General features: G+C 46.4%; 1 protein-coding gene across 1 annotated transcript in view; it reads left to right on the plus strand.

The window, feature by feature from the left end:
• The first annotated feature begins 5,397 nt into the window (after positions 1-5,397).
• lrrc24 (leucine rich repeat containing 24) overlaps positions 5,398-13,124 on the plus strand; it is a 12,011-nt gene continuing 4,284 nt past the window's right edge. Inside the window, exons 1-3 of the mRNA XM_043691065.1 lie at positions 5,398-5,445; positions 8,437-8,606; positions 12,758-13,036. Of these exons, the coding sequence (XP_043547000.1) occupies positions 5,424-5,445; positions 8,437-8,606; positions 12,758-13,036 (471 nt within the window). The 5' untranslated portion in view covers positions 5,398-5,423. The remainder of the gene's footprint in view (positions 5,446-8,436; positions 8,607-12,757; positions 13,037-13,124) is intronic.

The raw sequence follows: 13,124 nt of genomic DNA on the forward strand, positions 1-13,124 counted from the left end.
GAATGGGGGGGGGGTGTTGATATAGTGGAGGAGGGGAATGTGGGGGAAGTATGTTCTATTCCAATGCTGTTAGTGTGCGAGAGATATAATCTCTTAGTTGTGTCTCATGGTCAAACACCTCGGGTGTCTGTGTGGAGTTTGCACATTCTCCCCGTGTCTGCGTGGGTTTCCTCTGGGTGCTCCGGTTTCCTCCCACAGTCCAAAGATGTGCAGGTTAGGATAAATTGCCCATAGTGTTCAGGGATGTGTAGGTTAGGTGCATTAGTCAGGGGTAAATGTACAGTAATAGAGTAGGGGAATGGGTCTGGGTGGGTTACTCTTCAAAGGGTCAGTGTGGACTTGTTGGGCCGAAGGGCCTATTTCCACACTGTAGGGATTCTACTCTATCTATAATAATGGGAGTGAGCTACAGACTAGAATCGAATTGAGGGGTTCGGGATGGTTTATATAACAGATACCCTGGAGTGAGTTATAGACTGGAATCTAATCGAGAGATTTGGGCTTTTTAAATTTTGAATATGGATTGTTATTCTCAGTGATTAAATCATAACCAACAAGGATAAAGTTTGAGTTGCTCAACTCGAAGTGACAACCTCCCTTCATGCCTATTAACCTCTCTCCCTCTAAAGTGGCTAGTTTTATCAAAGTGCTGTGGAGATAGGGAGAACACTAAGGTCTGTGTTTCTATCGGGGTGGGATGCTTTAGTTTGTGTCAAGTCCATAAGGAGAGAACCCAGACAACAACTTAAACTTATGTTTACATTTCCCAATCGGAAACCATGGAGGAACCATGGGAAATCCACTCACTGCTGAAGTCCAGGTCTGAGGTGTTCAAGTCGGGCAAACACTGACCTATACAGGAAATCCAGGTATAATCTTCGTAAGGCCATCAGAGATGGCAGGAGACAATACCAAACTAAGCTTGAGACCTAGACTAACCACGCAGACACCCATTGCTTGTGGCAAGGCTTACACGGCATAATGGACTACAAAGGAAGTCGAACTGAATTGTGGGTAACAGGGCATCCCTCCCTGACGAGCTCAATGTAATCTCTGCTCGTTTTGATCACAAGGTCAGTGAAATGATGCCCTCACAGTCTCGGGTACAGCTGTACCCATGGTCACTGCCGCAGATATTAGATCAGCTTTCTGGAGAGTAAACCCATGGAAAGCGACCAGCCCGGATGGAGTCCCTGGCCATGCACTCAGATCCTGCAGGGGTCAGCTGGTCGGAGTATTCGCTGACATCTTTAACCTCTCCTTACTACAATCTGAAGTCCCCAACTGCTCCAAGATCACCATCATCCCAGTGCCTAAGAAAGATCATGCAGCGTGCCTCAATGACTGCCACCTGGTGGCTCTGACCTCCATTATTACAAAGAGCTTCATCAGATTAGTCATGGCTCACATCAGCTCCAGCCTTCCAGCCTGCCTCAATCCCTTGCAATTCGCCTACCGGTGCAACAGGCCCATGGCAGACGCCATCTCCCTGGTCCTACCCTCATCTCTGGAACATCTGGACAACAAGGACACCTACTCCTGGATTAGTGGTGCTGGAAGAGCACAGCAGTTCACGCAGCATCTGAGGAGCAGTAAAATCGATGTTTCGGGCAAAAGCCCTTCATCAAGGATACCTACGTCAGGCTCCTACTTATTAACAACAGTTCTGCCTTCAACACCGTAATTCCAAATAAACTCATCTCAAAACTCCACAACCTAGACTCTGCGACATCTTCTGTAACTGGGTCCTTGACTTCCTGGCCCGCAGAATGCAATCAGTCAGAATAGACCTCGTCCGCCGTAATCCCCAACACCCAGTGCCCCATGAGGCTGTGTACCCAGCTCCTTACAATACTCCTTATACACTCACAACTCTGTGGTCAAATTCCACAACAACTCCATTTACAAGTTTGCTGATGATGTCACTGTTGGTGTTAGATCTCAAGCAATGGCAAGATAGAGTACAGGAAGGAGATTGAGTGCTTAACAGCACGTTATAAAGACAACAACCTCCCCATCACGGTCAGCAAAACGAAGGAGCTGGTCATCGACTTCAGGAAGTGGAGTGGAGGGCATGTTCCTCTCTGCATCAATGGTGCTGAGGTAGGGAGGGTCGAGAGCATCAAGTTCCTGGGAGTGATGATCACCAACAATCTGTCCTGGTCCGCCCACCTTGACACAATGGTCAAGAAAACACAACAATGTCTCTACTTCCTTGGGAAGCTAAGGAAATTTAGCATGTTCCACAAGGATTCTCACCAATTGTTAGAGATGCACTACAGAAAGCATCCCAACTGAATGCATCACTGCAAGACCTAAAGAGAGTTGTGAACACAGGCCAGTCCATCACACAAACCAGCCTTCCATCCATTGACGCCAACATCATCAAAGATCCCTCCCACCCCAATTATATTCTCTTTCATCCTCTTCCATTGGGCAGAAGATATAAAAGATAAATCCCCAGGACCTGATCAGGTGTACCCGAGAACTCTGTGGGAAGCTAGAGAAGCGATTGCTGGGCCTCTTGCTGAGATATTTGTATCATCGACAGTCACAGGTGAGGTGCTGGAAGACTGGAGGTTGGCAAACATGGTGCCACTGTTTAAGAAGGGCGGTAAGGACAAGCCAGGGAATTCTAGACCAATGAGCCTGACATCGGTGGTGGGTAAGTTGTTGGAGGGAATCCTGAGGGACAGGATGTACATGTATTTGGAAAGGCAAGGACTGATTAGGGATAGTCAACATGGCTGTGCATGGGAAATCATGTTTCCCAAACTTGATTGAGTTTTTTGAAGAAGTAACAAAGAGGATTGATGACGGCAAAGCAGTAGATGTGATCTATATGGATTTAGTAAGATTAGATTAGATTAGATTAGATTAGATTACAGTGTGGAAACAGGCCCTTCGGCCCAACAAGTCCACACCGACCCGCCGAAGCGAAACCCACCCATACCCCTACATTTACCCCTTACCTAACACTATGGGCAATTTAGTATGGCCAATTCACCTAACCTGCACATCTTTGGACTGTGGGAGGAAACCGGAGCACCCGGAGGAAACCCACGCAGACACGGGGAGAACGTGCAAACTCCACACAGTCAGTCGCCTGAGTCAGGAATTGAACCCGGGTCTCTGGCGCTGCGAGGCAGCAGTGCTAACCACTGTGCCACCGTGCCGCCCACAAATGTTCGACAAGGTTCCCCATGGGCAGCTGGTGAGCAAGGTTAGATCTCATGGAATACAGGGAGAACTAGCCATTTGGATACAGAACTGGCTCAAAGGTAGAAGACAGAGGGTGGTGGTGGAGAGTCATTTTTCAGACTGGAGGCCTGTGACCAGTGGAGTGCCACAAGGATCGGTGCTGGGTCCTCTCCTTTTTATCATTTACATAAATGATTTGGATGCGAGCATAAGAGGTACAGTTAGTAAGTTTGCAGATGACACCAAAATTGGAGGTGTAGTGGACAGCGAAGAAGGTTACATCAGATTATAACAGGATCTGGACCAGATGGGCCAATGGACTGAGAAGTGGCAGATGGAGTTTAATTCAGATAAATGCGAGGTGCTGCATTTTGGGAAAGCAAATCTTAGCAGGACGTATACACTTAATGGTAAGGTCCTAGGGAGTATTGTTGAACAAAGAGACCTGGGAGTGCAGGTTCATAGCTCCTTGAAAGTGGAGTCACAGGTAGATAGGGTAGTGAAGGAGGCGTATGGTATTCTTTCCTTTATTGGTCAGAGTATTGAGTCCAGGAGTTGGGAGGTCATGTTGCGGCTGTACAGGACATTGGTTAGGCCACTGTTGGAATATTGCGTGCAATTCTGGTCTCCTTCCTATCCGAAAGATGTTGTGAAACTTGAAAGGGTTCAGAAAATATTTACAAGGATGTTGCCAGGGTTGGAAGATTTGAGCTATTAGGAGAGGTTGAATAGGCTGGGGCTGTTTTCCCTTGAGCGTCGGAGGCTGAAGGATGACCTCATAAAGGTTTATAAAATCATGAGAGGCATGGATATAGTAAATAGACAAAGTATTTTCCCTGGGGTTGGGGAGTCCAGAACTAGAGGGCATAGGTTTAGGGTGAGAGGGGAAAGATATAAAAGAGACCTAAGGGACAACTTTTCCATCCAGAGGGTGGTACTTGTATAGAATGAGCTGCCAGAGGAAGTGGTGGAGGCTGGTACAATTGCAACATTTAAGAGGCATCTGGATGGCTATATGAATAGGAAGGGTTTGGAGGGATATGGGCCGGGTGCTGGCAGGTGGGACTAGATTGGGTTGGGATATCTGGTCGGCATGGACGGGTTGGACCGAAGGGTCTATTTCCATGCTGTACATTTCTATGATTCTATGAATCTAATACAGGTGTGAACATGTTCAAGATCAACTTCTTCCCCACTATTATCAGACTTTTGAACAGACCTCTCAAATATTAATGCTGATTCCTCTTTCTCTATTTCTCTCTGCGGTTGTAACACTGTATTCGGCATTCTGTCCTGTTACCCTGATACACCTTCTCTGGTAGGATCTGCCTGTGTTGCACGCAAAACAAGACTTTTCACTGTATTTTGGTACACATGGCAACAGTAAATCTAACTATCAGACTATGTTTTATGTCAAATTACAAAACCACTTCATTGGTCCAGTGTATTGCAGCATTGCCAAGATTTCTAGCACTCCATTTGTATGCAATGCTAGTTCGTGTTTGCTGCTGGCATTTTGATTAAATCTCATTACCTGATTACAGTGGGGTAGAAATAATTCAGATTGACAGGTCCTGATGTGCATGACATTGCCAACAGACTGAAAGGTTCCCTGGAAAATGAGCTTGGAGCGTCTCCAGTCACATCACGCTCCTGAAATCAGGGCACAGCTTCTCTCTCACCTTTCCCATCGCTCTCTCTGTGTTCTGCTCAATCTCATGTGGTTCAAAGGTGATGGCCAAGGAGGGACGGGAAAAGGAAGGGATGAAGGAATCCATGAACAGATCCTAGTTAACCAGAAATAGGTTAAAGAGAATCTGTAATCCAGGCATAGATCCTGGCGAATATGTGATAAAATCCAATCAGTTCTTCTGTAATGTGATGGTTGTGCTCTTGTGCAACACTATGTTGTAACAAGTTTAGAAACAGCGCTGAAAGTGTTGGCGATGTAATCATGGTACAGCCAACACATTTTTTAAATGTTTGTGCTTTTGAAATGGCGTCCCCAATTTGTCAATCATGTTACAGCGAATTCGCGTCGACAAAACGCACGTTTTGGAGAATGACCTGTAACAGATCCGTTGGAAGGGGTAATCCAAACACAACGGATAACGTTTGCTCCAGTAATCAATCCCAGGGAATGAATGATGAACGCCCCAAAGGGTCTGGAAAATCCACGGGAGATAGGAAGCAAACCTCAGGGTAGTTTGGAATTCCGAGAAATGGCATGTTGGGGAGAGGATGGTGAGTTCTCATTCCAGACCCTGGGGAACAGCGGGAGCCTGAAAATATCGATGGAGGATGTATGATAATGAAGAATGTTTCACTGTGTGAGAGAGACAGGCAGAGTGAGCTGATTGCTGAGTGAAAAGAGCCTGGTCCTCTGCTTCTATCTTGTTCAGTTTACTGTTCTGGAATATCAGAATCATAGGACTGGGTTTGACCATCACAGTGAGAGCTGAGGCTCTGAAAACCACCTCAAACTGAGGCCTTAATGAGGACCATTGTACCATTCCTCACTAGGGGAGTGTAATGGAGAACCCTGAGGGTCATCACAAATGTTAAAGATTTTTTTTGAAAAGTACACAGCGTTCCTCAATTTATCAACCTTCCAGAGCCACATTGGTAGAAAGCATGGATTTAATGAAAATTACTACTTATTCCAAGCAACTAGACTCTAGCTACAGATAGAGTCAAAAGGTGTAGTGCTAGAAAATTGCAGCAGGTCAGGCAGCAACCAAGGAGCAGGAGAGTCAACATTTCGGGCATAAGCCTTTCATCAGGAATGTGGGGTGGAAGGGGGCTAAGAGATAAATGAGGGATGGGGGTGGTTCTAGGGGGAAGGTAGCTGAGAAGGCGATAGGTAGATGCAGGTTGAGGGGTGATGGTGATTGGTCAGTGGGGAGGGTGGAGTGCATAGGTGGGAACGAAGATGAACAGGTGGGACAGGTCAAGAAGGCAGTGCCGAGTTGGAGGGTTGGATCTGGGATGAGGTCGGGGAGGGGGGAGATTTGGAAATGGGTGAAGTCGACATCGATGCTGTGTGGTTGGAGGGTCCAAAGGCAGAAGATGAGGTGTCTTTCCTCCAGGTATCAGATGGCTTGAATTTGTGGCGTTGGAGGAGGCCCAGGACTTGCATGTCCTTGTCAGAGTGGGAGGAGGAGTTGATGTGGTCAGCCACAAGGTAAACAATTATGAATCGTTAGTACACAGTTCAACTAATTAAAGATCCAATCTCCTTACATAATCCCCCTTACATGTGGGCAGACACAGAGAGGAGAATAAAATGTGTTGTTAATGAAGGGAACACTAGACAGCAATTCGTAGGATGTACTGAGATGAAAACCTAAAGAACTGCAAATGCTGGAAATCAGAAGCAAAAGCAGAAATTACTGAAAAAAACTCAGCATCTGTGAGAGAAAGCAGAGTTTCAAGACCAGTGACCCTTCTTCAGGCCTGTTGAGATGACTCTTGTGCTGGTTAGAATGTTGCTTCTCAGTCATCGTTCTCCGGATGCTTCCACTTGTTCCTTGGACTAGGCAGTCAATCCTGATTCCCAACATTACATTGGGAAAACTCCCTGGCAGTGGGAATGTATTGGAATCTGCCACCCCTTGGCCTCCAATTCCACTGGGGTAGAGCCAGGGAAAATTCAGCCCATGGTTAGGAGAGCTAGTCCCATAGTGCACATTGCCCACTGTATCTCCAAATATAGAATGCTAATGATCAATCCCACATCACTGGACTGAGTTAGGGGAGACAGTGTGCATCTGTGGAATTCTTTACCTCAGAGGGCTGTCGATGCTAGGCTTAAGTATATTTAAGGTAAAAACAATGACTGCAGATGCTGGAAACCAGATTCTGGATCAATGGTGCTGGAAGAGCACAGCAGTTCAGGCAGCATCCGAGGAGCTTCAGCAAAATCGACGTTTCGGGCAAAAGCCCTTCATCAGGAATCCTGAACTGCTGTGCTCTTCCGGCACCATTGATCCAGAATTAAATATATTCAAGGCTGAGACAGACAGATTTTAATCAGTGAAAGGTTATGGGGGAAAGGCAGGAAAGTGGAGTTGAGGATGATCAGATCAGCCAAGACCACACTGAATGATGCAGCAGATGTGATGGGCTGAATGGCCTACTTCTTCTATGTGTTACGGTCTTAAAACTTTTACTGTTACAAATTAATTAAAATTGGCATTAACCAACTTAGACCCGAGTGTTATGAAAGGAAAATGTGCTTTAAATAGCTGACACAACCCAATGTAGTTACTTATCCGCACTTGTGTTGCTTCTGTCAAACATTTGGGATCATATGCTGAGTTTATAATTGGGTCACCCCATATTCACAACGAATTCAATGGTTGAGGGGCCAAATGGCCTACTCGTACTCGGGATTGCAGTGTTTTAATGGGAGCTTACAACCTGTTGAGTACATACAGTGACCCCTCATCCAAGGGCAGTCAGTCACCAGGGGGGAGTCTGGGTGGGACAAAAGTCTTGTCCCTACTCCCATGTAGGTTGGCGGGATAGAGGCCTCTCCAAAAGTGACCGCACTTTAACCACCAGGGGCCTAAGGTCTGGAACACCACCACCTGCACAGGCCCTTCAAGCCATTCACCATCCTGACTTGGAAATATATCACCATTCCGTCACTGTTGCTGGGTCAAAATCCTGGAATTCCCTCCCTAATGGTATTGTGGGTCTTCCCACAGCAGGTGGACAGCTGTTTGACTTTCATAACTAGAGGGCATAGGTTAAAAGTGAGAGGGGAAAGAATTAAAAGGGACCTGAGGGGCAAATATTTCATACAGAGGTTGATGAGTATACGGAATGAGCTAGGTAAAAACAAGGAGTGCAGATGCTGAAAACCAGAGTCTACAGTAGAGTGATGCTGGAAAAGCACAGCAGGTCAGGCAGCATCCGAGCTGCCAGGGGAAGTGGTAGATGCAGGTACAGTTAAGCATTTAATAGACGTTTGGACAGGTACATGAATAGGAAAGGTTTAGAGGGATATGGGCCAAACACAGGTAACTAGGACTGGTTTAATTTGGGAAACCTGGTTGGCATGGATGTGTTGGACCGAAGGGTCTATTTCTGTGCTGTATGACTCTACATGTACAGTCAAGACCTGATCTTGAGAATTTAGAGTGGGTTACAATGAGATTGTTAGCAGGGTCCTTTTAAGGATGGACAGAATGTACTGAGAAGTTAATTTCTCTGCCTTTGTTTACACAGAGATGATCCACACTGACCCAATGGAGTTCATTATCACCCTTCTCATCCTCAGCCTTCAGGTGCTGTGCTCCCAGGGCTGTCTAGAAGGATGTCGTTGTTACAGTACAACAGTCGAGTGTGGTTCTCTTGGTCTCACAGCTGTGCCGCCCAACATTCCCGCTTTTACCCAGGTAACACCAGCTGACTGACTTGGCAATTCCATCTGGCACACGTCTGTTTGCACGGAGTCAGTAACAAGAGGTGAAATTCATTTCAACAATATAGGGGTGGCATGGTGGCTGAGGGGTTAGCACTGCTGCCTCACAGCGCCAGGGACCTGGGTTTGATTCCAGCCTCGGGCGACTGTCTGTGTGGAGTTTGTATGTTCTCCCCGTGTCTGCGTAGGTTTCCTCTCATAGTCCAAAGATTGCAGGTTAGGTGGATTGACCCTGCTAAATTGCCCATAGTGTCCAGAATTGTGTATGTTAGTTGGGTTAACTGTGGGAAAGGTAGAAGATGGGTCCAGATGGGATGCTCTTTTGGAGGGTCAGTGTGTAGCTTAAAAATGTGTTGCTGGAAAAGCGCAGCAGGTCAGGCAGCATCAAAGGAACAGGAGGGTCAGTGTGGACCTGATGGGCCGAATGGCCTGCTTCCACACTGTAGGGATTCTATGAAACTCAAAGACACAGTGTAGGTAGGAAGAGTAAAAAAGAAGCCCATCATCGAAACAGTAAGAGATTGCAGAGCTCCGAGATGCAGAGGAATCTGGGTATCTGAGTGCATGAATGAAAAAAGTGTGAATGTGCAGATACTGCAATGAATTACAAAAGCTAACAGAGTGGTAAAATGTAAGTAAGAGGAATCGAGTGCATATTTGGGGAGATTATACTTCAGTTACACAGGTCATTGGTGTGACCACATCTGGAGTACTAGGGACATTATTGTTCGGATTATTAAGGAAGAATGTAGATGCTTTGGAGGCCGTTCCGAGAGGGTTTGCTAGACTAATATCTGGAGTGGGTGTGTTACCTTATTGGGAAAGAGTGGACAGGCTGAGCTTGTATTTGCTGGAGTTTAGAAGAGTAAAAGGTACTTAATTGAGACATTTAAATTCTGGGGGGGTCTTGTCAGGGCAGATATGGAGAGGTTGTGGGAGAATGTAGAAGAAGGTATCACTGTTTAAAAATCAGGACCACCCATTTGAGATAGGGATGGGGTCATTCTTTTTCTCTCAGAGGGTCATGAGTCCTTGAAACGGTCTTCCTGAAAAGGTACTGGAAGGAGAGTCACTGTCAAGAGGGTTACCTAAGATTACAACGGGATCTGGACCAGATGGGCCAATGGGCTGAGAATTGGCAGATGGAGTTTAATTCAGATAAATGTGAGGTTCTGCATTTTGGGAAAGCAAATCTTAGCAGGACGTATACACTTAATGGTAAGGTCCAAGGGAGTGTTGCTGAACAAAGAGACCTTGGAGAGCAGGTTCATAGCTCCTTGAAAGTGGAGTCGCAGGTAGATAGGATAGTGAAGGCGGCGTTTGGTATGCTTTCCTTTATTGGTCAGAGTATTGAGTACAGGAGTTGGGAGGTCATGTTGCGGCTGTACAGGGCATTGGTTAGGCCACAGTTGGAATATTGCATGCAATTCTGGTTTCCTATCGGAAAGATGTTGTGAAACTTGAAAGAGTTCAGAAAAGATTTACAAGGATGTTGTCAGGGTTGGAGGATTTGAGATATCAGGAGAGGCTGAACAGGCTGGGGCTGTTTTCCCTGGAGTGTCGGAGGCTGAGGAATGACCTTATAGAGGTTTACAAAATTATGAGGGGCATGGATATGATAAAGAGACAAAGTCTTTTCCCGGAGGTTGGGGAGTCCAGAACTAGAGGGCATAGGTTTAGAGTGAGAGGGGAAAGATATAAAAGAGACTTAAGGGGTAACTTTTTCACACAGAGGATGGTACATGTATGGACTGAGCTGCCAGAGGACGTGGTGGAGGCTGGTACAATTGCAACATTTAAAAGGCATTTAGATGGGTATATGAATAGGAAGTGTTTGGAGGGATATGGGCCGGGTGCTGGCAGGTGGGACTAGATTGGGTTGGGATATCTGGTCGGCATGGATAGGTTGGACCGAAGGGTCTGTTTCCAAGCTGTACATCTCTATGACTGTATGACTTTATGAGTGTTCCTGAGGATACATTTTCGATGAGCACGAGGTGGGGGAGGGGGAGATTGGTGAAAGATTATTGGGATCAGGTGGGATTGTGGAATAATCAGATCACCTGAGATCTTATTGACTTGAAGAAACTGTGGATACTGGAAATCAGAAACAAAAACAGAAATTACTGGAAAAGCTCAGCAGGTCTGGCAGCATCTGTGGACAGAAATCAGAGTTAACGTTTCAGGCCTGATGACCCTTCCTCAGAATACGTCTGGGATAGATAAATGTGAGGTGTTGCATTTTGGGAAGACAAATCAGGGCAGGATTTGTACACTTAATGGTAAGGGCCTAGGGAGTGTTGCTGAACAAAGAGACCTTGGAGTGCAGGTTCATAGCTCCTTGAAAGTGGAATCGCGGGTAGATAGGATAGTGAAGAAGGCATTTGGTATTCTTTCCTTTATTGGTCAGAATATTGAGTACAGGAGTTGGGAGGTCATGTTGCAGCTGTACAAGACATTAGTGAGGCCACTTTTGGAATACAATTAGACCAGCTCAGTTCTGGTCTCCCTGCTATAGGAAACATGTTTTTAAACTTGAAAGGGTTCAGAAAAGATTTACAAGGATGTTACTGGAATTGAAGGGTTTGAATTATAAGGAGTGGTTGGGTAAGTTGGGACTTTTTTCCCTGGAACATAAGAGATTGAGGGGTACCCTTACAGAGATTTATAAAATCACAAGGATACAGATCCATCGGCCCAACCCATCCATGCCGACCAGATATCCTAACTTGATCTAGTCCCATTTGCCAGCACCTGGCCCACATCCCTCCAAACCCTTCCTATTCATATACCCATCCAAAAGCTTTTTAAATGTTGTAATTGTACCAGCCTCCACCACGTCCTCTGGCAGCTCATTCCACACACGTACCACCCTCTGTGTGAAAAAGTTGACTCTTAAGTCCCTTTTAAATTTTTCCCCTCTCACCCTAAACCTATGCCCTCTAGTTCTGGACTCCCCCATCCAGGGAAAAGACTTTGTCTATTTATCCTATCCATGCCCCTCAAGATTTTATAAACATCTATGAAGTCACTCCTCAGCCTCCGACGCTCCAGGGAAAACAGCCTGTTCAGCCTCTTCCTGTAGCTCAGATCCTCCAACCCTGGCAACATCCTCGTAAATCTTTTCTGAACCCTTTCAAGTTTCACAATATCCTTCCGATAGGAAGGAGACCAGAATTGCATGCAATATTCCAACAGCGGCCTAACCAATGTCCTGCAACATGACCTCCCAACTCCTGTACTCAATACTCTGATAAAGGAAAGCACAGGGTGGCACGGTGGCTCAGTGGTTAGCACTGCTGCCTCACAGCACCAGGGTCCCAGGTTCAATTCCAGCCTCAGGCAACTGTCTGTGTGGAGTTTGCACATTCTCCCTGTGCGTGGGTTTCCTCCGGGTGCTCCGGTTTCCTCACACAGTCCAAAGAATTGGCCGTGTTAAATTGTCCATAGTGCTAGGTGCATCAGTCAGAGGGAAATAAATCTGGGTGGGTTACTCTTCGGAGGGTCGGTATGGACTTGTTGGGCCGAAGGGCCTGTTTCCGCACTGTAGGGACTATAATCTAATCACACCAAACTCCTTCTTCACTATCCTATCTACCTGCGACTCCACTTTCAAGGAGCTATGAACCTGCACTCCAAGGTCTCCACACTCCCCAGGAACTGACCATGGATAGGCATTGATTGTGAAGGTTATTTTTTTGGTTATTTTTTTCCCTAGAGTGAGTTCCAAACAAGAGGGTATATTTTATTGGTGCGAGGGGAAAGATTTAAAAGGGACCTGGGGAGGCAACGTTTTCATGCAGAGGATGGTGAGTGTATGGAGCAAGCTGCCATAGTAAGTGGTAGATGCAGGTATAGTTACAACCTTTGAAAGACATTTCGACAGGCGCATGAATAAAAAAGGTTTCGAGTGATATGGGCCAACCACAGGCAAAAAGGACTGGTTACATTTGGGATTAGATGGTTGGCATGGATGAGTTGGACCCAACGGTCTGTTTCTGTGCTGTCTAACTCTTAAGACTTTATGACTCTCAGTCTGTCTCTGTCTCTGTCTCTCTCTCTCTCTCATTCTCTGTCTTCCTGTCTGTCTCTCTGAGCTGACTGGGGTTTTATTCATTCTGTCAGACACTATTTTTACAAGATAATGACATCACTCACATCAGCCAGAGGGACTTTGGCCACCTCTCCCAACTCCAGAATCTCTACATTCAGAACAACAGCCTCAGCACTATCGACCCTGGTGCTCTGTCCCGGCAACACTCGCTGGTTGAATTAGCTCTGAACGGAAATCGCATTCAGCATCTCAACCACAGCATCTTCGAGGGGCTGGACCACCTCAGGGTCTTGTATTTGGCAGGAAATTACATCAGCTGGTTAGCAAGCCTGACTTTCCGAGGACTCCAGGTACCCGCCCCAGAGAGGGAACTGAGGGGGCGGGGGAATGGGCACTGATGGGGAGGGGTAGAGGGCCTTGGGGGAGGGGAAGAGGGCA

This window comes from Chiloscyllium plagiosum, chromosome 5, assembly GCF_004010195.1.
Source record: "Chiloscyllium plagiosum isolate BGI_BamShark_2017 chromosome 5, ASM401019v2, whole genome shotgun sequence".
Taxonomy (NCBI): Eukaryota; Metazoa; Chordata; class Chondrichthyes; order Orectolobiformes; family Hemiscylliidae; genus Chiloscyllium; species Chiloscyllium plagiosum.